The sequence below is a fragment of the Opisthocomus hoazin genome, chromosome 3, assembly GCF_030867145.1.
Source record: "Opisthocomus hoazin isolate bOpiHoa1 chromosome 3, bOpiHoa1.hap1, whole genome shotgun sequence".
Classification (NCBI taxonomy): domain Eukaryota; kingdom Metazoa; phylum Chordata; class Aves; order Opisthocomiformes; family Opisthocomidae; genus Opisthocomus; species Opisthocomus hoazin.
In genome coordinates, this window is record NC_134416.1 from 38,169,306 (window position 1) to 38,196,736 (window position 27,431).

General features: G+C 40.2%; 1 protein-coding gene across 1 annotated transcript in view; it reads right to left on the bottom strand.

Annotated features, from left to right (window-relative positions):
• Positions 1-1,752: 1,752 nt before the first annotated feature.
• Positions 1,753-27,431, bottom strand: part of KCNB2 (potassium voltage-gated channel subfamily B member 2) — a 209,799-nt gene continuing 184,120 nt past the window's right edge. Inside the window, exon 3 of the mRNA XM_075416009.1 lies at positions 1,753-12,559. Within this exon, the coding sequence (XP_075272124.1) occupies positions 10,400-12,559 (2,160 nt within the window). The 3' untranslated portion in view covers positions 1,753-10,399. The remainder of the gene's footprint in view (positions 12,560-27,431) is intronic.

Consider the following 27,431-nt stretch of genomic DNA (forward strand, 5'->3'; position numbering starts at 1 on the left):
ATGGGAAAAGAGCTAGAACAGAAAGATCTCCTAACCTCACGGCATGATGAAGGAGGTTTTTAGCTGTGTCTGAACTACAGTGGTATGTCCTGGTCCCTTGACTGTCCAGACTCAGCAAGTCCTGGAAAATGTTCCCACTCTGTTTCTCCTGTGTGGCTTAGTCTCCTTTCTGTGCAGTCAAAATCTGGAGGGTCAGAGGACTTCCACAAAGCCCAGGTCTTGCTGCAGCATGGAACCATGGGGCAGCTGGAATGTGCACCTAGAACTGCAGTTTTGGAGATACTTTTGGGTACCACAGATAGGTGTGTGGGCTGTAGACTGCTTGGTTGGTGAATAATATATAAAACTCAGAATCCTTTCTTTCAAATGCAATTATTCAGATCAAGGCCAAGAAGACACTGGAAGAAGCAGTAAGATGTGGGTTTTATTTTTAAGGAAAGAGGAGGTTGGGCATGTGTTTGAGGTAGAACAGGAAGATGGAACACATTTAGGTTTATATACAGTGCTAGACATTCAGAGAAAGAACCCTTAGATTAAAAGCTGAAAGAGGAAACGTGCTGCAGTGAACTGTGTCTTGAGGTATGTATAGCACAATGGAGTTGTGAAACTAAAGCGTGCCTCTAACCTCTCTCATAACAACTATCATCACTGTGCTCACCAAAGGGCCGAGTTTGGTCCTCCATCTTTATTTCATTGTAATACTGTTCAGATGTAGAAGTTTAAAAACAGTTTTCTATTTTGAAGATGAGGAAATCATATTCCTTATCACAGAATCACAGAATTACAGAATGGTAGGGGTTGGAAGGGACCTCTGTGGGTCATCTAGTCCAACCCCCCTGCCGAAGCAGGGTTACCTACAGCAGGCTGCACAGGACCTTGTCCAGGCGGGTCTTGAATATCTCCAGAGAAGGAGACTCCACAACCTCCCTGGGCAGCCTGTTCCAGTGCTCCGTCACCCTCAGAGGGAAGAAGTTCTTCCTCATGTTCAGACGGAACTTCCTATGCTTCAGCTTGTGCCCATTGCCCCTTGTCCTGTCGCTGGGCACCACTGAAAAGAGCTTGGCCCCATCCTCCTGACACCCACCCTTCAGATATTTGTAAGTATATATTAGGTCCCCTCTCAGCCTTCTTCAGGCTGAAATTATTTATTATATAATTATTATTTTCTGAATGGTATATATAATTATTATTTTCTGAATGGTAGAGATGCTCTATTATAGTTATATATGCAGCAAAACTTTGCCTGTAAAAAAGTTTTTTCTGTGATTCATCTTGAAGGAGAAAAATAATCCCCGGTACAATTTACATATTCTCTCGCAGTTTTTGGGCTATAAAAAAATTTGTCCACTCTAGGCAAAAGGGTGCTGGTGTCCAAGCTAGGTTGTTGCTTACTAGTAAGTTGAACGAGAGGCTGGTTTATCCACCACCTCTGAATATTAGGCTGAGGTACCTAGGCTGCGGTACCTAGGCTTCACTATCCAGAAAAAGGCTGCTAAATCTCTCCATGCTCCTGCTTTCCATCCTGCAGGCAATAATGTTTACTCACCCTTGTAAAGTCATTTGAGGTCTTGTGTCTATGACAGTGCGAGTAGTAATTAGCGGTAATGCTGAACACAGAGGAGAAAAAAAAGGCTTAGAAGCACTGTATTTAATTTTTTTACAAAATAATGGATTCTGACTTTATTTGCATAGCCAAATGATTTATTTCTGTATACATTGTCTGCCAGAGATCCCTGTATAATATTGTCAAGTAATGAAATCTAAAGACACTATGGATTATTGTTTTGGTATATATGCAATGTTCAATGTAAAGTGGCTTCATGCAGAGAACTGAAATGAGACACAGATGATTCATTTACACATTTATTTACTATCCTGCTTATTCTATCAGACTGAAATGGAGAACAATGCATTTATTTTACAGACATTTGACATAAATTAAACAGATATTTTGATGTTGAACAATTGTACAGACTACAACATGCATATTAATATGTAGATTGGTGCAGAAATATTTAGTTGATCAGCAAAATCTAGTATGACAGAAATAATAATCACATTTCCTTTTTTATGAAGTTAAAATGCAGCTGATATGGAGACATTGATACAAATACCACTAAGTGTGAGAAGTTATTAGTCTAATGGAATTAGATGATTAGCTGAAAAAATAAAGCTATTGTCAGTCTTATCTGCAAAAAGAAATTAAATCAAAATGTTTCTAACAAATACAATAATAATGAAAAAAAGCATGTTTGATGCAATTACCATTGCAAAATGCCCTATTATTCCCCTGCCCCACCACCCAATACAAACAACGCATGAAGCAAAAGCAGCATATTCTCCCACAAAATGTCTGGGGCATTTTGTAAAGGCAGATGAATGAGATTCGACAAGACTTATCACATATGCTTTTATCTCCTAGTGACAGTTCTTTTAAAGAAAGATATGTTGTCAATATAGCATTTTATGATGCAATGTTGCTAATTCTGTAAAACTGAACGATAGTGAAGACACTGCTATCACACCAAGAGAACTTGAAAAAATACTGTTGTGCTTTTTTTGTTTGCAGCATTCAGAGCATTCACAGAAGAATACAAAGTAAAGTTCATTAAACTCAGTAGAACTAATAATAGTCATGCTACCATATCTATGAAACTAACACAGTAATAACTTATAAACTTGAATTAGTACATATTTTTAGTTGCTATTTACAGTGATCTTAAAGCAATAGGCTATGTATTCAACTCTCAGGTTCTTTGTACACTAATCCCTCCACGTTCAAGCTTATCAGCATGGCTCCTTTGACTTTTGGAAAAGTTACATAGGTAAAACTCTGCATAACTTTGAAAATTTAGAGGTATAAATCCAGAACTGTGCATCCTAGCAGAAGTACCCATGATTGTCCCCAACAGTGTTTTTTTCTTTTTTTAATTTTGTAATATGTGTTAGAAATTGTTCCTTTTGCCTAAAGCTATAATGTATTGCTCCATCCTTCAGTTTTATACAGGCAGAATTCCCATTGGCCTTCTGCTTAAGGGCATCAAGAATAGGCATAAATGTTTTGTATTCTGAACCTCACTGAGAGATGCTATCTGAGCAAAACTTAGAGCAAAAATACCAGTATAAGACGTCTGTCCTTCACCTTGAAATCATTAAAAAAAGCAAGATAAGAATAGCCGTTTTGTTTCTTGCGTTACTTTTTACAAGATGTGTCCTAGACATCAGAGCAACTAAGCACATGCTCAAAACCCTACTAGCCCCCCAATTTAAATAAATTTCAACTGATGATCCACACGGAAAGATACCTAGAGACAGTTGATCGGCACAAAATACTCAAACTGGGCTTCTGATCCTCCGTCACTGCTTAGCCATTTGCACAGCCATTTGCCTTGATTCTTCCCAGAATAAACTAAGAGTTAACTGTTAAGTGAAATAGGGCTACGTGCAGTCAGTTTAATTATTCCACTGATTTAACGATTTTGGAGTGAGAGTCGATGTAGGGCTACCTGTACTGTCTTAATCAAATGTAACACCAACTTTAGAGTAAATTGACTATAGAAATATGCAGTATTTGAGAGTGTGGTCCAAACTGCAAACCGCAACTATCCAAGGGTTATCAAGAATTTATTGTTTAGATGATTCCACCTGGGTTAAGTTGGAGAATACGCTGGGTACAATTTCATCTTTGGCTATATACTGCTCTTTTTGGCAATGCATTATCACTGATGATAATGGCAAAATTTGCTTGAGTAAGGGATTTAGCCAACACTACGTGGACTGGAGGTAATAACCGTGGCAAAGATAGTCTATGTCTACATTAGCAAGTACAACACAACAGAAGCAGATTTGTGGAGGAAAACAGTTTATGCTGACAATTTCCACTATTTATATCAGGGGTACTATTTTGGACTAGCTGTAGTCGGGTACCCAGGCCTGGGTGCTTCGTACTGGTTGCAGCACAGGAGGTGCCCCCATGGAACAAGTTTTCTGGTTCAGCTTCACCTGAAAGTAATGCAGTTTGCATGGTCCAGGATTGCTCTCTGATGTGAACCAAAGCACGAGAAGCGGGGTTAGCTGAGAGATTCATGTCAAGAGAGCTCTCCCGATTTCCACTAAGATGCCAGTGTAAACGTAGCCATAGACTTCCAGATTTAGAAGTGTGCATTACTTCTGCTGATGTTAAGTATGCATTTAAATACTTATTTGAGGTAAAAAATTAACCCAATGAAATTAATTACCCAGACTGCTCTTAGATTCAGGGTTTACATTAACCACAGGACTACGGTCCATGTCTAAGGTAACGACATGTCACCATCCTGTTTAGTTCATAGGTACAATTAGGATAATTTTATCTTTTTGAATTGAATATTACCTAATAGCGTGTTCTTGAGCTACTTTTAATTAAAAAGAGCAATAGTATTTGTGTGTTACGTTGAGCTACTTTTAATTAAAAAGAGCAATAGTATTTGTGTGTTACTTCCTTGTTCTACAGGGAGATTCATCTGGATCTGTGTCAGGTATCATAAAAGAAAATTAAATAGCTATCAGTAATAATATGGGGCTATAAAGTATCACTGTTGTTTCAGAAGAAATCTCCATTGCAGTAAAGGGTAATGCTTCTTAAATATCATAACACAACATTCCAAAAAATATTATTTACACCTGCAACAGAACAGATACAAAGACAAGTATGTTACTCCACCTGCAGATGTCACATGGTGTATGATTACTGAACAAGAAACCATCACACGATGCAAACAATTTTGTTTCTGCCTGCCAGTCACCTAACTTTCTTCATTAAGGAAACCGATAGAATAGCTGCGAAGGATTTGGCTCCGAGAACACCTGGTCTGTTTTAGAGTATGAAAGCATTTCAGCTGGAGTTTAAACTGAGTACCACTAAGTAATAGAAATCTATTGCACAAGAGACAAATATTCACACTTACACTGATGGCTCTCTTAATAGCATTTAGCAGTCCACTGCTTTTACAAAAGCTTTTGCGAAAGCACTGAACAAATGCACTGAAACATCTCGCAGCTTGAGGGGGACGCTGGAGGAGCTGAAACATTTTAAAACTAGAAAACGTGAAGCTGTGAGGTGGTATGGCTGCAACAATAACAGAGAGTAATGACACTCAGTTCTACTTGCTCCTTGGTTCAAATGCAGTCTGGCCATTTGCACCAGACTACCAAAATGCCGTCCTGACAAACACGACACACCTATCATCACGTTTGGCGGGTTGTCTTCTAACTGTTCCCAAGAAGAAGAGAAGGTTGGTGTTTGCAGGGCAATGGGAAGTGATCCAAAGATAACAAAGATAAGAACACACAGTATATTCTTCTTCAGGAAAGTCTTCTGAAAAACGATTACAGATCAGATGTTTGTGTAGCAGTCGAGTGTGTAAGAACATCACTGAAAATCTCAGTAAAGACCTGTTGGTTCTAGGGTAAAAATTAAGATGGGGTAGGACTGGAATGAAATCTTTTGCTACTGGCATTTTTACCTCATTAAGTGTGAACAAGGACTATTTTATATATGTTTTACTATATCTCTTGTTTGTATAGTATATTAAAGCATGCCTTGTTTACTTACAGTTTTCTGCCTTTCTTGCCCCTTTGCTGTATTTGCATTTCTTGGTTGATCTGTGCTGGCTACTTTGAAAAAAAACACTTGTTGCATTTTTTTCCTTTTAAAATATTTTTTGTGGAATTAAAACGTTAAACTTTTTTCCCTATCCAAATGATTCAAAAAATATATGAATGAAAAAACAGTTAGGTAGGCCCTGGACATTTTTTCCAGGCTGACTGTGTTTCCAACACGGTTTGAAAAAGACAACTGGCTTTGGTACTGGACTGCAGTTTAGAGATTAGGTCAAAGGAGTTAATTAAATAATTTGAAGGTAAACCTTGTTTCAAATAGACCTAAGGAGACAGAAGCTCAGTCTACATGTTGGGGAAGAGACCTGCTTTTTAAAGAACTAGTTGTTTTTCGAGGAATAAAAATATGTTGCCCAGTGGTAACTGTTAGGAAAAGACTCGAGAAGCCAATTGTCATTTTGATTTATGTATGTTATAGGCAAAAATACATTTTTCTGTGCTGCACAGCTCTGGTTACATAGTATTGTGCTAAATGCTCTACAAGTCAGTTGCTCCAGTGTTAGATCAGATATCACCTCTAACATCAGAAATTTTTGAGACGAATTTTGAAGTGAGGACACAGTGCATTAGATTGCTGCATTAGCACAGAGGCTCCTATGTTCTATACAATGAAGCATTAAAAGGCCTTTTGTGTTTTTATTTAAAAAAGTGTGTTTTATATAAATTCTGTAGTGCAATAACTCCCTACGCTACGTTACATTCTTTACGTTATTTGCTTCCCCTGTAAACAGCTTTCCTGCGTGAACTTCCTTTACAGTTTGTGCGATATATTATTCCCCCCCCCCTAGATTTGGATTAATGTGACCATTTACTAAAAAATTGTTCTGATTTCTCTGTGAACATCTTTTAAATGTGTACATTTGGTTTCATCATTGAAAAGAAATTACAACTTTGATTCAGGATTCTGCAGTTAGTATAAAATATAAAAAATAGATTGATTGCAAAGCTGTCTCCCTGAACAATCTTCATTTTCCAGTGATACGAAGAGTCAGACCCCTTTCAGGTGCAGGGGGGAGTAACTTCATTTTAAGACTCCTTAAGCTGTTTTGAAATTCCACAGTTGTTGGAAACTGACTACAGAACTCAAAAACAACCCTCCCCTTCCTGTGGTGAACGGATAATAAGTCTGAAATGGCTTCGAAGTTTAAGAAAAACAGAAAAATATACTCAGGTAATTTTGCATAATTTGCTACATAGCAATTCATGATGAATGAAGTGATCCTGGATGCATTTCTTACACCTGCTGTACTGGAATAAAAGCTAGCTCCAGTCCTGCAAGTGCTCAAGAAAATGTTTTGATCAGGAGTTATACATGAGCACGGTATTCAGGAGTGGATCCCATGTGTGCAGTCAAGACTTGGAAAAAACAAATGTCTAAACCTGTGCTTCTGGAAATAATATTCAGATAGTCAAAAGCATATCATGACGTTATACCAAAAGCACTTCTAAAGCTTGATCCTTTTGCTTGCAAGATTTTAAAAAAAAATACATGTTAATAAAGAGAATTGCACTTCCTTTGCTTCTATACTTTCAAAATAAATGTGCTTCTCTGAAAACACTTAAAATATGGCAGTCAATAAGGGCCTGCTCTTCTCATCTGATTTATATGGTTAAAGCTCCTGCTGATTTTAATCAAGAGAGAGAGACTCTTGCCATCCTCATTTATATTTCAGCCAGTCCCTTTTTCCATCAGACTCCCATTGGTTTCAGGAGAAATTCACCTGCATAAGGATTGAGGCTTTGATTTTACCACTATTTAATTGTAAGTGATTTTAATAGGGCAGTATCAGGTTTGCATAAAGTTATGCTCATTAGACCTTAAGGAATCAAATCTCTGCTCCTGCAGTATGTTTGCTATGGCTGGACTCCTCCTGTTCCACCCAGTGGCATGGACTGGAGGGGGCTTTCCCAAAGCGTAAGGGTCAGCTGGGAGAAAAAAGCACACAGTAGGAACACGACACAGACCTCAGTCTTGCCAGAACAACGTCAGTTATCTTGAATGGGATTTTTCTGTGGATCCAGAGCATGACATCAGATCCCATTGGAACTTAATTTGGTCTTCATTAGTTCACTAGGATGTAAAGGCAGATCGAACAGGCCCATGTGATTTCATAAAACTGCACATAGAAAATACAGACCAACACTTTAGGCATATAAAAATTGACTGGCATTTAGTTTTAGTCACCAAAAATATCTAGGAAGAAAAAAATAAAAATAAATATAGAAGATTAATGACTATAAAATACTCGAGCTAAGTTTTGGAACAGTGAGACACAACATGGTTAAAAAATGTTAAGCAGAATGCCATATAAATAGGTAAAACTGAATGCAGCAACAAGTTGCAATGAACTGCAGCTAAGGACAAAAAAATTCATTTTTATTTTGAGAATTAATGACCAGACATTGTTCGGAAAAATAATTCCCAGTTTTTAAAATGACTGAAGAGACACCTCAGCGCTGTCTTGTTATGGAAATCAGAAAACTTACGGAAATATAGATTTTATTTTTTTTAAACCTGAAGGATTGTGCTGTGCTCATTGTTTGTCCCAGCCACCGGAACCCACATTTGAGGGCATTTCAAACTCTTTTCCACAGGCCAGTCTCGAGTGAGGTCTGTGCCATCAGCCCAGCCATTTCAAGCAGAGGGCAATGTCGCAACAAAAATGCTTACTCTGTTACATTAAATGCATTAGGTACCTGCCTTTTACTCATTTAAGTGACAGAAAATGACACAGAAGTAAAAATTAACCTAGGTCCACTACGGGAAGTAGGAGCCTACGGTTACAAACCACACGTTCGTCGGTCTAAAGTGCTTTTCATGGCTTCTGTTCTTGTCTCCGCACCTCTGCAATGCTTGCTGTTACAGTGCTGACCTGGAAGGAGCATCCACTCCCTTCTGTGCACAGGGAAGGGTGAGGCCCAATCTCCGGCAACACCCATGGAGCAGCAGGGAGCTGATGCTAGAATTTCTGGACATCTCCTCAGACTTTTAACTGTTGGACTCATCTGGCTGTTAGCTGTGAGTCTGGACTGCTGCACTGACAAACTTGTTGTAAGGTAGTACCCAACTGCAGCAGAAAACCAGAGGACGACAAAAAAATACCTGTATTCTGTTTTCCTAAAAAAAGGAGGAACACCTTGTAGGAAATGCCTGTGTGGTGGCATGCTTTTGCTTATGATTAGGGTTAATGAACTATTTATGATCTAGGGAATCAAAATGATCTATTTATTTTACATTTATATTACAGCATAGCAAGCTAATTGTGCTGGATAAAAAATGAACAGCTTTTTTCAGACAGTGATTAGATGGGTACTTTGTAATGAAAACTTGGTTCAGCATCTTTCTTTTACAAAGCTGGAGAATATCAGAGAAACCAAAGATGCTTTGGCAGGACTGACATTTCCCTTTTTTTAAGCATAAGGGAAAGCCTGTCCTCCACTTTTGGAACAGCCATGGGTGTATGGGTTGAGGCAAAGTTGGTGAGTCAGGTGATACCTTCTGTCAGTCCAAATGACTGAACTGAAAAATACAGACAAGCTTCGGGGCATGGAAGACCTGGGGCAAGTCACATGTACTTGAAGCCTCTTTTTCCAGCTATATGATTTGTGATAATAAAAGGTACTACTTCCCCCTACAAAGCTTGTCTGTTATGTCCTTACACCATAAAGGCTTCCACAACATTGCCATTACTGAAGTATGGGCACTGCATGTAAAGAAAAGGGAAAGAGGGCTCAAAGATCATGTAGATGCAAATATTGTTAAAGGAGGAAACGGACGTGGGTAATATTTTTTTAATACCAAGTTAAATATTCTAAGAGATTGAGAAGGTTTGGATATGTGTGTATAGCCATTTGGCACTATTTATTGCCACAGAAATCTCTATGTTTTTTTTTTTTTTTCGTTTTAAAATGGAACATTTTTTTTTCTTAGTTATGAAATGTTGGCAGTTTTCTATAAAAATATCAAATGTTTCAAGTTCTGGTCATTAAATCTTTACTCTTCCTCACAGGATTATTAATTAAACTGACAAATGCAATAACTAAAGTTATGCAAATAAAAAAAAAAACATCATGATTTACAGCACAGCTAAACTAAAATACTGTTGTCTTTAATTAACAGATATACTCATGAGCTTTTTAACAGAAAGCAAGATATGTGAGATGCTTTAAGTAGAAGTTGCAATTTTGCAACATAAGTCTGTACAAAACCTCCAGGCAGCATGCTGTGAAGGAAGTACCTGTGTCCCAGGAAATGCTTTTTCCATAAATCCTTGTTAACAGTAGCTTTCCCCCCGTCCCCAAACTATTTACAAATATATGCATTTTGCAAGCTCAAAGCACCTTGTTTCACATCTTTATGAACGCATGCATTGACATTTCATCCTTTCATGTGCAAATTCTAAAATTCATTGTAACCAAGAAAACAAAAAAAAGGTAAAAGAGTTCAAAATCTGTCTACAATCATAAGTGAAAGGATCAAAAATGTCAGATGTTGCAGAACACTGGCTCCTAACAGAGCTCCCTTATTTTATTCACTGTTCTTGCGTAATTTTTTCCCAATTTTTTCAGTTTGTTACAAAAAGCAGTCTTTTTTTTTTAATTAAACAGTATTTAAACTAAACTCTCATGCCATGCAAAAATAACATTTTATGCACTTTTTTTTGAGGCTTTCCATGTTTCAGTTCATAGGCATTACTAACTGTGTCTTAAGAAAAGGTATTTTTATTGCTTTTGTAACTAGTCACATGCTAGTTTCACGTGTGGGACAGTAACCAGTTTCTCCTGGACTTGAGTGAATTTCTGGGGCAAATAAATGGTTTTCCATTTTGTGGCCTTCTTGGTTACTGTCCTTTACCTCACCCACAGCATGGTAAATGTCTTGGGTACAGTTGTGGCTCATGCTTTTGGGTGAAGAGGTGACTTGTGGCTCCTCTGTTAAATGGTTGCCATCACCGTGCTTATCCCCACAGCAATTTGTCTTGGTATCCAGTTGCTTTTCATGTTTTATACCGTGTAACTCCATAAACTCTTCTTCTTCTCCAGTGTCTATTTCAGTGAAGCTCCTCCTCTCTTTCGAAGGGAAAGTGAAAATCTTTTGTTTGGGAAAGAGAGGGGATGATTTTTTAACAGGTCCCTGACAAAGCGCTGATGCATCAGCACCAAGTAAAGGTCGTTCACCTTGGGGTGAATTTTCTTCTAGGAGAATGGTGCTGATGTGCTGCGGGGTGGCCTGCGTGAAGTCTGCTCCTGCCAGTACTGGCAGTGGCCTTGCAGTGCTGGGTGGGGTTTGTGGAGCACCACCTCTATTGTCTTTAAAATTAACTTTAAGGGATCTAGATTTTAAGGGGTTGCTACCTTTCAGGGAACTTTTGGGGCTTTCCATGGCAGTGTCTAAATGCAAATGGCCATGCAAAACAGTTTGGGATCCACTGCCGTCACTGATAACAGCTCTGTCAATTGGGTTATAGTCAAAGGTGACATCAGTTGGAGAAAACATTCTGTCTTTTGTGAATGGTATAAACTGAGAACACCTTACTCTTTGGTTGTCTTCCACGTTAACAGCATCAGCTGGAAATCTCATTTGCAAGTGAGAGACAGGAAAGAGAGAAAGGGGAGACCTCTCCGTTTCTGTGAAGTCGGTTGCACAACTGGCAAAACTGTCGATACTGGATGTGCTTCTCATGTCTGTTACGATGTCTGTTGGTCCAGCTGGCAACGGATCTCTCTGACCTGTAACTTCTTCCATTTCTATTTCTTCTTCATACACAGGTGGCTTTGCCGACTGGTCTTGGTAACCAGCATTGAGATTAGGCTGAGACTGAGTTTTAGTAATTTCATTATACAACATCTCCAGTTTTTGGGCACTGAGGTGCTGCGGGCTGGAGGATGTTGCAGCATTGTTTAATTGCTCGTGCGAGTCTTGTTGACTGACTTCTTGGTATTTGTTCTCATAAGACTTATTTGAGCTTGTTTCAGACATTGTCCTTCTGGCCCATTTCCACCGGTTTGGGGACAGGGGGTTGTCATCAGGTGCCTCCTTTGGATTGGCTGCTTCTCCAGGCTTACCTGAATCTACTGCTACATCTATCATTTCCATGCTGCGAGCAAAGGCATCTTTCAGGTTCATGGAGACAATACTGCCATTTCTTTTAGCTCGCTCAAGTGCTTCTCTCCTCTTAATTGCCTTCTCCTGCCTTTTCTGCTCCTTATAAAACTCTGAGAAATTGTTCACGATAATTGGTATAGGCAGGGCTATGACCAGCACTCCAGCGATGCAGCAAAGTCCTCCAACTATTTTACCCAATAACGTCTTAGGATAAATGTCACCGTATCCTACAGTAGTCATAGTGATTGTTGCCCACCAGAATGACGCAGGGATACTGGTGAATTTTGTAGCATCCTCATCCTTTTCAGCAAAGAATACAAGACTCGAAAATATCATTATTCCCATGGCTAAAAATAGTATCAACAAGCCCAATTCATTGTAACTCCGCCTGAGTGTAAAACCTAAAGACTGAAGGCCTGTCGAGTGTCTGGCGAGCTTAAGAATCCTTAGGATCCTCATAATACGAAATATCTGAACCACACGTCTGACGTTTTGGAACTGCAGGACACTTTTATTGGACTCCGTGAGGAAAATGGTGACATAGTATGGCAAGATAGCCAGTAAGTCAATGACATTTAATGGGCCTTTGAAGAACTTCCACTTGTTTGGTGAGGACAGAAAACGCAAAAGGTACTCCATGGTAAACCAAGCAATACACACTGCTTCAACGTGTGCTAGCTGAGGGTTGTCATTTGGCTGCCCAAATTCATCTATTTCTTGAAGCTCTGGCAGTGTGTTAAGAGACAAAGCAATAGTGGACAGTACGATGAACAGAATGGACACAATGGCCAAAATCTGTAAAACAAAATAAACAATGTTTTGGTTAGACTGATACAAGTGTATTTGTCAGGGCTTGCTTAACTCCTTTCAAATGTGCGTGTGTCAGAGAAACTCAGAATGGTGGAAGCTGCTTTGGCTGCTGCATTCATTATTTTATTTTAATGTTTACATTTTTGCAGAGAGAAAACATTAGAATCATCTTAGACACGGTCAAAACCTGATGGGTTTACTGCCTGCAGTAAGCCCATTCATTTCAGAAAGCAAGCCATGGCTGGTCTTACCACTTAAAAATTACAATGGGAGGTGATATTTATTATTGCAAGTTACTAAGTGAAGGATATAAAGTTGCTGCTAGTGTGCAGCATTATTAATTTTTTGCATTAAGTGCAATTATGTAAACTTCACAGTGTTGAGAAGTAACTGGGAAACACCGTGTATAAGCTGTCCATTTAGTACTACATAGTGCATACCTTCCTAGCCACGTGTAAATTTATCAGCCAAAAGTCAAAGTTAAGAACAATAAGCAAGAAACATTGCTCAGGAGACTAGTCCTGCCCAACTGTCATGTCTCAACAAATTTCAGGTGCTACAAGAATTGAAGGTATTGACCCTGAATTAGGTTGAGAGCAAGATGCTAAAAAGGAAGCAATAGTATGTAGGTGAACCCAGTTTCTCATCATGATTAAAATGTGTGAGTAGATGAATGCTTCCTAGAAATAATGTTTCTGCCTCAGGAGAAACACTTGGAAAAAAATATTTTTTGGTTAGAAGACCTAAGTAAATCCAGGTTACTAAAATAAATAATTTTCTGTTTTAAAGCTCCATTTAAGCTAATTCATAAAAGCATTTGCTCTCTTTTCTCAGAAATGGTACTGTTAAATCCATTTGTTGATGTCTGGTGTACTTCCATGGACACACTACATCTGACAGAATTGCTGTGATACCCAAGAAGAGTGGAATGCAGCTAAGTGGAATGTGGGTGTGAGGAGTATACAGGGAGAGACTGGTCACAGTGGTGATAATGGCTCTGGAGATGGAAGGGCCACCTCACTCTAACTCTGAGAAAAAAGAGCACTAAGCCTTTTTCAGTTATGGGCTACCAAGCACAAATTCAGCTCTCTAAGCATAAACTGGAATAGTTCTTTGGCCTTTTCCAGGTAATAATAGTTCAGAACAGGTAGCACCTTTCATAGTTTGAAGTATTCCAGACAGATTTGTATTTCTCCCTACCACTGCTCCTTCTGCCTTTTTTTGTTTTTTTTTGAGCCATATTTATTGGAGGAATAAGATTCATTTGTTTCTCCTGCCAAGTGAGTTATGGGCCACCTGTCTTCATCCTTCACACAGCACATTCAGGAAACATATTCTGGTTAATCTATCCTATTTAGAAGGGCTATACATCCCTTTAAAACAACAGCAAAAGAAGCCAATCTTAGTAAAGAATGAAGGAATAACACTGCACACCTAGGCAGGGCTTTCACTGACAGGCTATGCTGCCATTCAGCGAGACCTGGACAGGCTGGAGAGTCGGACAGAGAGGAACCTGATGAAGTAGGTCAAGGGAGGTTCTCCTTCCCCTCTACACTGCCCTACTGAGGCCTCATCTGGAGTACTCTGTCCAGTTCTGGGCTCCCCACTTCAAGAAAGGTGAGGAGCTACTGGAGAGAGTCCAGCGGAGGGCTAAGAGGATGGTGAGGGGACTGGAGCATCTCTCCTACAAGGAGAGGCTGAGGGAGCTGGGCTTGTTCAGCCTGAAGAAGAGAAGGCTGAGAGGGGACCTTGTAAATGCTTACAAATATGGTAAGGGTGGGTGTCAGGAGGATGGGGCCAAACTCTTCAGTGGTGCCCAGCGACAGGACGAGGGGCAACGGGCACAAACTGAGGCACAGGAAATTCCATCTGAACATGAGGAAGAACTTCTTCCCTCTGAGGGTGACGGAGCACTGGAACAGACTGCCCAGGGAGGTTGTGGAGTCTCCTTCTCTGGAGATATTCAAAACCCGCCTGGACAAGGTCCTGTGCAGCCTGCTGTAGGTGACCCTGCTCTGGCAGGGGGTTTGGACTAGATGACCCACAGAGGTCCCTTCCAACCCTTACCATTCTGTGTGATTCTGTGATTCTGTGAAGTTCAACAAGGGCAAGTGCAGGGTCCTGCACCTGGGGAGGAACAACCCCATGCACCAGTACAGGCCAGGGGCTGACCTGCTGGAAAGCTGCTCTGTGGAGAGGGATCTGAGTGTCCTTGTGGACCTGAAAGGAGGTTGTAGTGAGGAGGGTGTTGGTCTCTTCTCCCAGGTAACTAGTGATAGGACGAGAGGCAATGGCCTCAAGTTGCATCAGGGGAGGTTTAGATTGGATATTAGGAAAAATTTCCTCACTGAAAGAGTGGTCAGGCATTGGAACAGGCTGCCCGGGGAGGTGGTGGAGTCCCCATCCCTGGAGGTGTTTAAAAAACGTGTAGATGGGACACTTCAGGATATGGTTTAGTAGGAATGGTGGTGGTGGGTGGATGGTTGGACTTGATGATCTTAGAGGTCTTTTCCAACCTACAATTATATGATTCTATGATTCTGCAAGTTAACCATGAGCCAGCAGTGTGCCCTTGTTGCCAAGAAGGCCAATGGGATCCTGGGGTGCATTAAGAGGAGTGTGGCCAGCAGGTCGAGGGAGGTTCTTCTCCCCCTCTACTCTGCCCTAGTGAGGCCCCATCTGGAGTACTCTGTCCAGTTCTGGGCTCCCCACTTCAAGAAAGATGAGGAGCTACTGGAGAGAGTCCAGCGGAGGGCTACGAGGATGGTGAGGGGACTGGAGCATCTCTCCTATGAGGAAAGGCTGAGGGAGCTGGGCTTGTTCAGCCTGGAGAAGAGAAGGCTGAGAGGGGACCTAATATATACTTACAAATATCTGAAAGGTGGGTGCAGGAGGATGGGGCCAGACTCTTTTCAGTGGTGCCCAGTGACAGGACAGGGGGCAATGGGCACAAACTGAAGCATAGGAAGTTCCATCTGAACATGAGGAAGAACTTCTTCCCTCTGAGGGTGACGGAGCCCTGGGACAGGCTGCCCAGAGGGGTTGTGGAAGTCTCCTTCTGTGGAGATATTCAAAACCTGCCTGGACGTGGTCCTGTGCAGCCTGCTGTACCTGACCCTGCTTTGGCAGGGGGGTTGGACTAGATGATCCACAGAGGTCCCCTCCAACCCCTACCATTTTGTGATTCTGTGATTCTGTGAATAATAAAATATTTGATGTCCCATAGCTAGGACAGAGGCAGACAAAAGGCAACTCTATTGTGGAGCAATAAGTACCTTTCAAACTATGAAAGTTGCCTGTATCAGATTTCACTGTGAAAAATCTTGAAGCTTAAATAAAGTATACTAGGTTCTCCCCTTCACTGAAATTACTGTGAAATAACTAATGCATGCTTGTATTCTCTAACATAATCAGTAACATAATTATACTTCAGAATTCGAAGAACAAATAAGCATGGCACAGATCTGAATGGTTGAGTTTGCAGTTTCTGTCAAACTGATGGCTTCCTTGTTGGGGCCAGCATCAAAATGTAAATAACAGCATACGAAAAAGCTGTACAACACAAGGACACAATTACTTGACATGCGTTGTTCTTGGAAAATAAAAGCAGGAGAATGTATCTGCCTGACTGTCATCAAACTGGTTTTAATGAGGAAACACTGGCCTATCAGTCTGTCAGACGGCATTTATTTTACGCCTAAAGGTTCACCAGCATACAAAAGATCCTAGAAAAGAGGCGAGTCAATGCAGAGCACCCCTTCATACGCTATGAGGCAGTGCTCAAATGCCGTGCATTTTATGGGTCTCGAATACAAAACTCTCCTGTTCAGAGTTGCCACCCGGCGTTTTTTATTGACAACAACCATCTATCTGTTTGTTCCAGCCGTTCGTTTGTATGCTGCTAACACACAAGCCTGAGCTCTGCCAGCTATTTGAATAAAATCTACAAAATAACAAGCCTGGAATTTTTAGTATTTTATATGTATCATCTATACGCATGAGTCTGTTCTTGGTGAAAAAAATTTACAGCAGAGTATTTTGGTTTCTTCTAATGTAAGAATCTCAAGCCTTTGTTTGGCTGTGACTTTGTTGTGTAATTAAAGTTGTGCATCATTTCACACACAGTATGTTTTAATTATTGCAATTGATTAGATTTTACAACTCATTAGGCAAAGAATGGCAGGGGATCACTAGGAAGAACAGCAGCAACTATGAGAAACAGAAGAAGAAAGAGGGGACTCCCTATTCTAAGTCTACATAAAGGACTCTTTGCAGATAATATTACGCTGGTAAATCATCATAGACCAGATGTAGCTTATATTAACAGAAGCACTGAGTTTATAGAAATGGCCTGTAGCAATCTGATCGACTAGCTATGCTGATACAGAAGAGTAAATAAAACCTCTGCTGACTGAATTCTCACCAGCAAAACTTCCTGTCCTCTGGGCATGTTTCTAGAACTGTATTCTGGACTGAAATGCCTGGAAAATTTTGCAAACTCCAGGTAATCAATCTATGACCACAGTTTGGCTATATAATTCTTGACATACTTATTTTTAGTCTGCATTTCAGAATATAAACAATGCTCTGTTTAAATGAGATTCTGGCAGCTTATGTCATTTAGCTATGGTTGTACAAAAAAACACATAAAAATCCAACGCTTGTTAAACTTTAAAAATATTTCCATATAAATTACAAAATGTTTCTAAAAGAACGGACGTATTTAAATTCATTTCTTGTAGACTGGATTTGAGACATTTGAATCTGCTGCTGATGCAATGAATAGTAAAACATTCTTTGAGTTAATGATGCAGGCTTACCAGGCTGCTCCTGATACTGTTGTCTCTGATTTTTTTTTTTTTTTTGGGGGGTGAGCAAGGACTGCTAGCAATTTTCTGAAAATGTAGTGGTTTCCCATATTAAATTGCCACTAAAACCTGGCTTTTTTTCCCCCCTGTGCACCCATGTCAGCACTCATTATTGCCAACACTGTGAGGATTCCTGCATGGAATGAGCACACAAACTGGGGCAGAAGAGAAAGGTGCAATGGAATAGGCTTCAAATTGCTCCTTGCAGTTTTGCAAGAACTAGTATTGTGAAAAGGCTTCTGACATAACTGACATGCCAATGTAATTGTTATGTAAAGCAGAGAAAAAGTATACATTAGGTTCACACTAAAGTATTGCTGCTCAGGGAAAGTTCAGCTGAGCCATACCTAACAGCCAGTGCAGTATATTGGATTAATAGAGGTTTCAATCTGTAACGAGGCAAAACTGTATTAGCAATGTTGTTTCCTTAGTTTTTGTTTCAGGGTAGGATCTAGACCATTTAAGTAACAGACAGCAATATAGTCTCACTACTTTTCAAATGTCTAGCCTCCACAGACACTGACATTTATCAGACTGTTACATATTTGTCTCTTTCTGCATTTAAATTCATGATACTATTTTCACATAAAGTGCTCTGGCAGTATCTTTAGCTCTGGCTTTAGAAAAAAAATGAGAAAAACTAGTCATTGTTCTGCTTTTGAAAGACTTCCGACAGCAGTTTCTAGAAAACGGCATCAGGTTTCTTGGGCACTATGCTATATATTCTCAGAAGTGTCTGCCCTTGGGGAAGAGGTGCTTAGATCTCAATTTGGGCAGGCAGATAGCTGAAGTTGGTCTAGGTTCTTCAGAGAAGCCTGAGAGCTGCCGAGGTCTGTGGCCAGTGGGACATGCTGTACGTTAGCCTGCAGCACAGAGCTCCCAGGCTGTGCCCAGGCAGTCCACCGACTCACAGCCACACTGGCAGAGGCAGAAGGTCAGATCAGATAATTTTGCATTTCTCTGAGGGACTACGCCCGTGAAAGTGGAAGAGAGATCTGTAGGCTTGATGGGAAGTTTATGGAAATTGGTTTAAATCAGCAACACCCTTTACAGTCAACATCCTTCAGACTGTGATATTGAGTTTGTAATTGAATGAAGCAAAAAGTTTTGCTCCATAGAAGCAGTCTTGGACATCTGCCTAAATCTGTGTGTGTCGTGTTCTTGACACCTAGGACTATCCAAAGAGAGATGCTCATTGGAGCAGCAAAGACAACACTGCGAATTGAGCTGCCTTCCAAGAATAAGTGTTATGACATGAGGAATTTCAAGGATAGTCAGGACTTCAGTCTGTAGATATTTAGGGGAAGGTGCCCTTATCCTTTTCTTTAGCAGTGCAAAGGAAAAGCACATTTTTACATTTGTACAAACTGAATATGTACAAGGATATTTTACCAGCTAACAGTGGCATGTAACAGTAGAGCACCATGGCACTGCCTTCAGCAGCTGCCACCGCTGTTCCTTGCTGGACGGTGCAGAGCAAGGTTACGAGAGCATCTCTGTCCTTGGTCTCTTCATTGTCTCCCTTCATGGTGTCCCTGGGACTTCCCAGTTGCAAGCATCACATCTTGCTTCTGGCCCACGATTCTACATCACGCTGCTCTGCAGAGAGGACTGTATTCAGCGCACACCTGCCTGCTGGCAGTTCTCCACTCAAAATGCGTACCAGTGTGCCACAGCTCACATCGTGAACAGTCTGTCAGACTTGGGGTCTATTACTTTGAATGTGGATTCAACAGGCAACAGGGAAAAAGTTCAACAAAGAGGCAAGACATTTTGCTACTGATAACAGGGTATGGCCCTTACTGGCTAATGCTCTTCATTAACGTAAGGTCCTTGGCCAGGAGACGTGAAAAAAGAAACAAATAGGGACAAACCCTACTTGGATTTGGTCCAAAGTGGAATGTGATGGAGTTAAGGCAAGCATTAAAGATGCCAATTCTAGCCAAACTTCATAGTTCTGCAACGCTTTAAATTATCTAAGAATAGACGTATTGTGTATGTTTTCAAATACTCCTTGTCTCAAGTCACGGAAAAATTAATTGCCAGTTACTAAAATTAGATCTAGGTACCAATTTAAAATTATCCTAAAACTATTACTGAGAAATAAATAAGAAATCAGCCTCCAGTCAGGTCAGGCACTCTGACCTCAGCCCCTGCTTTGTCATTTTTAGAGCTGCGTCAGTACTTGCAAGAATGAAGACAGAATTTCATGATATGGTAAGAAAAAAGTTTATATCATTCTGTCATTAAGTCTCAAAACAGACATCCTGTGTAGTTATGTTACAGGGCCTGAAAACCATCATTTCAAGGGGAAAATTGCCACTGCTTATGCAAATCTACTCCTTCAGAGTGCACCTTTCATCTCTTTTTACCTCTCTAGCATAACCTCTGATTGCAAACTCCTGGCGCAGATGTAACAGCTCCATATACAATGCAGTGTTTAACTTTTGAAAAGTAAGATGGAGGAGAGGGGAATAATTTAGCAGAATAACATAAATTTAGTTCAGCTTACAGCTCTATCACAATTGCCCTTTCAGGAACATATCTGATAATGGCTCTGACAGCATGTATAATCACTGAACAGCTTCTCTCTGCTACTCTCGATCTCCTTCCTTTATGATATTATTTAGAATTCCGACCTTTCATCTCCACTTTTTCCTAGATCATTATTATTAATATTTTTAAGGACTCCATTTCAATGTTCTGCATTGATCTTTCAGGGATATTCATTAAGCCTGACATTAACATTTGTATATGAAGGCTACAGTCTTAGTATTGTACCTATCTGGTGTCTCAGTGATGCAGTCTTTTCTTTTTGTCTCTTTGCACTGGGATGCATGTCATCTTAAAGGCTTAGGCTAGAAATGCTCATTTTGGAGGTTTTCACTAATGATTTCGTGACTAGCTCCACAGACACTCCTGCTCTTATCTTTAGATATGAGAAGTGGCTACTATTTCATTAGTAGATGAGCAGCCACTGCCCTGCCTTCAGTTCAACTTGATAGACCCAAGTTCCCATTAAGCTAGTGAATTCAAGTACTTCTAATATGTTCATCCATGATTCCATGAAGTTCGGTGGTGGCTCTACCTACGTAGTCATTTCTGAAGTGACATACGTCCAGGGATGTGCTGTCCTATCAAGATCCCCCAAACTGGGAGCCAATGCGTGTAGGAGCGGAGCCGAGGGCAGGCAGGCAGTGGGACTGCCTTCACTTCTGCAGTGCTGTGTCCTGCCGGTCTGTGTCTGAGGAGGCTCAAGGGAGCAATCTGCTGCATGCCCATTCCAGTATGCATGGGAGACTGGTGGTGGTAACGTCAGCATGATCGTAAGGATGATAAGTCTAGCAGGATGGGTAATAGCAGGTAGTTAAAGCTGAGATTTTACCACTGGGCCACTCTTAATTTCTTCAAGCACAGCTATACGTAAGCAAGGCATTTTGAAACCGGCTCTGGCAGGTTTACCTGACCTGAGAAACTACTACTGTCTTGGCACATCCTTCGCTTCAGAAATTCAGTCATAAAGACTTTCTGTGCAGCTGATACCCTTCCTGCTTTAGAGCCCTGCCGGAACTCCATTTTTTTCACAAAGTCTTTCCCTCTTCTGCTTTGTGCTGACCTTCCCATTCCATAGACCAGTATTCGCCTTAGAAGACCTAGACTCTCAGAGGGGGTAAATCTGCTTGGGAAGAAATCTTATGTTCTTTGGGAGCAACATGGTATACTTCTGGTTTAAATTAACAGTAGTGAAATACATCTCTCCTGCTTTCTGTTACAGGTAAATTACTGGGGTTTGTATTTATGCTGTTAGGATGACAGTAACAGAATACATCCCTCCTGCACTCCGTGGTGGGCAAACTGCATTTACTTAATGACTTGACTACTGTTTTAGGGAAGGATGGGCTTGGGGTTTGCAGCGCCTAGAATTTCAGCATCAGGATTTAGTAGAATGTGAGTCTGAGCATTTGATTATGGCTGAATATGGAGGTGGCTTGGTATAAGGCAGTCTTCCAGTGGATAATATGGGAAAATGAGAACCCTGGGAATGAGGAGTGAGTCTCTACGAATCTGAACACAAGGGCCCCTGAAGCCTATTAGAACACCAGTGGCACATTAGCTGCACAGTAGAAAATCAAGCACCACATTGCTAAAATTCGCAGGATGTATTTACCAAAGATTGTGACCAAAAAGTGGTGACAGAGATCTTGGAGACCAGAGAAATTGCACTAGGCACAAGTAATAGACAATAGACTGCAAGTGTGACTGTTTGCTGGAGCTTCAGCTCTGCCCTGAAGAATGCTGCTGCAATTAATTATGAGCAGAAGCTGAGGATGCTGCTGGGGATATCTCTTTGACTGGCAAAGACGGGAGACCTTAAGTAGTCACAGATGAAGGCAGTCTTCATATTCTGGGAAGAGGCATGTATTCAGTTCAGCATTAATGGAGACAACCCTGAATACTGTTTATTTAGCACAAAGCTAATGAGCATTACTTTGGGCTTGCTGACAGATTAAAATCCATATCAAGGCAGTTCTAATTTTTTTTTGTTGAACAGCAAAAGGCTCTCTCAGCTGGAGACATGAAATCAATTATTTCATGATAAATTACAAACTGCCCACTAGTACTTCACGTAGAAGAAATGGCAAATGCAGAGTCAGTGTAAGTGAATGGGAATTGCTTTATTTTTTTCACTAGGAATTGGATAAGCCCATGAATTTGTTTGTCGTATTATTGACAGGAGTGGAGTTAGTACCTGCTTGAAATTATAGTCTAACCAGTTTAATCAATTAAATAATTTAATATAATGTATGTTACATTGAAAAAAAAAAGTATATCTAGCTAAAGCTTTATTTGCTATGCATGAATGGGAGAAATGTAGCTCAACGTTACAAACACAAAAAATTAACTTCCAGAGCCATGCTAAAAGGCTTTATTTACAAAATAGCTTTATGTCTGCAGTTTTTTGACCTCCCTAAATACTATTTTTAGATCAAAAGATTTACCCATGTGTGTAAGAACAGTCAGCTAAACTTATCGAAACTAAAAGAGATGCCTTTAATGAAGTCCCTGCATGTCCTCATTCAGAAGTTTTCTAAACCTTTCGGTGATCACAGCTGGCATGTTTCTTACCTTTCAGCCGCGTTCTGTGCTCGCTGCCTAATTTTCGGGCAGTGAAAGCTGATTGCTGTTACTGGGAAGAACGTACCAGACCCTTCCAAGAGATTTCCATCTGAGCCACGACAAAGAGCACATGATTTCCAGCTCCTTCGCGCAGCGAGAGCACGCGCAAGGTCTGTTCTGCGCTCCTTGCATGCAGGAAATGCGGGCTTCATGTCCAGGCATTTCATTTTCATGGAAGCCCCCGAACAGCCCCCCTCCCCTCACAGCCCCTGGTGAGGTGGTGCCCTGGCGCAGGGGGTGCGGCCCAGGGCGGGGCGCTGGGGCCCGGAGGGGCGGGGCCGGGGCGGAGCTGTCCCCGGCCCCGGTGCTGAACGCGGGCCCTCGGCAGCGTGGGAGCCGCGGAGCCGTCGTAGTGCACCCACGTGCACTGTAGGACGCTTTTATCCCACTGCCTGAAATGCGCGGAGGTATGGAAGTACGCCGCTTATGAAGACACTGCTGGCAAAATAAAGACAATGCTGGCACGATATTTGTTTCTCAGACAAAACACTGTCGAAGTAGGCTGGGATCTCACCAGAAGTGAGACTTAGCATTTTTTTACTGCTTGCCACTGAACAGCTGTGAGAAGTTGTAGTGTAGGCTGCTGGATGGATATAATGGGGCAAATCAACACACCTGATGTACAGATTTATTCTGACGCTACTCATTTGGATATTAAAATTCAACTTAAAACAGAAAGCTGGATGTAACTGCTTTTGAAATGCTCTGGAAATTAGTTATTAAATTTCTTGGTTCTCATTGTTTGTATCTGCCATTTAGTTTTAACGGAATTTGTTTACAGCTGAGACCTCAGAACTGGACACTTGAGTCTAATTTGCTGACAACTGTATTAAGATTATTGTTTAAACTCTTCTCATTCCATCATCTTTTTACTATCGACCGAGATTGTCTTTCAGTAATATAATACAGTGAGTAAGGAAGATGTCCCACCTGAAGACTGCTGTTATCTATCACAGAGATTTGCTACTCAGCCTTACTTGAAATTATGACAAGCACAAAATTCAGACATAATCTTTACTCACACTTTCAAAATAATTTTTCTGTCTTGGCTTCATGTCAATTTCTATATATATTTCAGAACTGCAGCTCTATATAAAATGTCTACATCAATCTATAGGTTTATATAAAGCTTATGCCAATATTTCCCACACTTGTGGAATCAGAGAAATTGTTAGGGAAATGAATCCAGACTGCTGTTTCCTCTTTTGCAATACAGTCATGTGTAGTTTAAGGCCTGCACATCTTAACTGTCTTCTTTTATACTAACTATAAGGTGACTTTCCTTTCTTTCTCCCTTTTCCCTGTAACCATTTTAGACTTCCACTGGAAATATATGCAATATAATACTTTTTCTCATAACTGCACAGGCTTACATTTATGACATTTAAAATATTAACTATAGCTTTGACAGAAATATAGGAACCTTTCACATCAGCTCACATGTTTTAGGATGCTGTCAAATTCTAGCAGACATTGATTTATTACTTACGTTCATTTCATGCTTCAAAGACTATGCCCATAACCATGGGTACTATGGGCTTATCTAATATAAATTAAAAAAAAAAAAAAAAGATTAAAAAAAGGAAAAAAGAGAGAGAGATATCAAGTTGAAGATAACAGATAGACCTGTTTATATGCCTTTAGTGTTTTGCGTTTCTTGGAAGGAATTAATCCTATCCCATTGGAAGAAATTGTCATCTATACATTTTCCATTCACATCCTAAAGGACTTAATTCTCTGTGGGGGTTTTCAGCTCCTTGAATTACTAAAATTTACTACAAATATATCTAAATAAGAACATTAATTTAACTTTCATGTTCTGATATATAATATCTTTGGTTTATGCCTATATTGTATAAAACATTAAAGAATGTTCATTTCCCCATAATTCGTGTTTTCTCTCTTCAGTATGTTTTATTATTTAATATGCTTTAATTTCTTCTACAGTAAGTTTAATTATTCTAACTACATAAGAATCCTACCAAAATGTACTGATAGCACACTCATCAAATAACATGATGATCACTTGATAATCCATTAATGACTTCCCTATGAAAGTAGGAACTGCTTAGTTGTTCGATCTTCTACTGCTATTTTAAAGTATTTTTTCTGTCCATGGTTCACTGCATATTGCTCTTGATTAACTTTTAAATTTTAGAAACTCTTTTCTTAAATAAAATCCTAAAAGTGAAATACAGTGTTAGGGAAAATTAATTCTAGGGGATGAAAAAATGTGCAGCAGTTTAAATAATATTCTAGTCTTAATCCAAACAATAAAGAAAGAAGATTGATTTGGTTAGATGTGAATGCATTATAAAAAATTCTCACCAGTTTTGTACCATGAAGACATGTTACTGAGAAGCAAAGCTGACAACTTGAGAAACTGGAGGAGAAGCAACTAAGTAGTTAGTAAAGCCAAAGTACTCTGTAAATGTAAAATAAAAGGCAGCATTCACAGGCTGTGTCTACACTGCAGACTGAGGTGGAGTGGAGCCCTTTTGAAACTAGTTCTACATAAACCATCAAGCACAACAAAAACAATGTAGTTGTTGCAGCATGGAAATTGTGATTCTTACATAAAGAAGCTTAAGTATCAACATCATCAGAAATCAGATGGATAACTCGAATGAGGGCTGTTTGGAGTAACACTATAGCAGAAAGTGGTCTGCTGAGTAAACTCATGGAACTCAACCTCTGATTTCCCCTACCATGAACCATAGCAGTGAGAGAGGTGATTAAATTAGCTGGGTGAGAGCTAGCCTAACACAAATCATTCAGATGATGGACCTTTTATAACCTTGTTTCTGTTAGAAAGGATGTAGTTTAGGAAGAATGAGTTTTGCCAATGATAGTTAAAATGGCACTCCAGAGCATCAGACATCTTGTGGAAAATAGGATACTTTAAGAAAGGCCTAAACTAGACCCAGATTCAGAGAGCCTCTAAAGGTGCAGTAAATATTAATCTTGCACATCCTGACCCTAACAGATAATGTAAGCAGGTAATATCGTCAGATCTTATAGCTGTTACTGGTAGTGAATCCAGTGATTATTAACTTCTAATCTTTCAACTCCAGCAGCTCCAGGAATTTGAAACATTCAGGAAAAGATGGAGTCAGGTTCTTTGAAAGCTGATGCAGAGGATGGCCAACCTGTGTTGGAATGCTCCTGTTTCGGACTTTTTTTAACCCGAGGGAACACGCTGCTGGTAGAGCTACCATCACAAGACTGATGGGATGAATCCGGGACCAGAGCTACATACTTTGAGTAGACTTCCTTACAGTCCTTTGTAGGTTTGTCTTTCATGTGGTAAGAATGTTTGTTTCCTCCAGTGACTTTGAAAGCTACGCTGCTAGGAGTTTTACCTCCTGCTGCGGCTACACAGCCAACATTTGCAAAGGTAGGCTTTCGACTGAGAATAGTTCTTTGGCCAGGTTGGATGTTAAGCAACAGAGTTCATATTCAGAATTTGGGTTAGAAACTTTTCCTTAAGTGAGATATCCCTCCAGAATTACTTTTGAAACTTCATCTGTAACACTCCAGTTTCAAGCTTTTATTAAGGTGTAATCTATTCTGTAACATATCCAGAGAGTACCAATCCTCTTGAAACAAATATATAAATGTCCTCACATCATATTTAGAAAGGTCAAATTGTAGTTGAATGAAGATCTGATGCACAAAATGTGTTATGTATTTAAAAAATACTGTTGAAAGATGCTGCTCGTGCTGCTGTGAGCTCAGACTAACAGCATGCTAGATAGGAAAATGTCTGTAAGTTATGCAAGCCTTGCCATTTAGGGCAGTAATTTAGGCTCGGCTTTTAGCAGGAACAACTTGAGCAGGTGCTGAACAGGGTGTCCAAGGAACTTTTTTTTCCTAAATTGTGGATTGGCCAGATGAAGGGCTGAATATTCACTGCTTTACAGAAACAACTGGTTTTGTCTGGTCACATATAACTGTCTATTACGCTTCAAACACTCATGGTCACCAGGCCTGGTTTTGTTTGTAGGAAATCAAAGGGAATTTTGCTGTTGCCTTTAACCAGAGTGCTCAAGTGGAGTTTGAGTATCTTGGTAAGCTTTACGGGGAACGTGTTGATCACCAAGGGAAGGCGGCTGTCTGTGTAAAGCGCAGCAGGTTCTGGACCTCAGCAGTGGAGAGGGGAAGCCAAGGAAGGAAGTCTGACAGGCCTCCGTCCAGCGTTCCACAAATGATGTTCTGATATTTTTCCTATTTTGTATTTTAACCAGTAGATGTCTCTGTTTTATCACGCAGTTGTTGACAAGGACACAAAATTCCTGTTGTCACAACCCATATTTAGTAAGAAACCATTTGTTTCCCATGGAATGAATATAGTCGAATGAAAAAATTCCGACTTAATGCTCTTGGCATAGCCTGCTGATTTTCTGACCAACCTAAGCCGCTGGAAGCTTTAGTGAGAGCTCTGGCTGCTAAGCAACTTTGAAAATCATGCTTATGGAAATGTCCTATAGAATGTTGAAAGGACAAAAGAGGCATCGGTGACATTCTATGGACATTCATCTGAAAATGTAATAAATATAGTACACTTGCTTTATCACATGGAAGGTGCTCTGAACCAGCTTACAGAACAGTATGGAGCATTCGATTTCTGCACAATGCCTCAGGAAATTCCAAGTTGTGATAGATGAATTATATTCTCTGCTTCATGAATGTGTTAGCTAATATTATTTCTGTGTCTATAGCTATCAGGAGTAATAATGCAGATGATTTGAAACATTCACACCTAACTGAAAATATCAATGTGATACAATTCTATTCAGACATTTTGTATT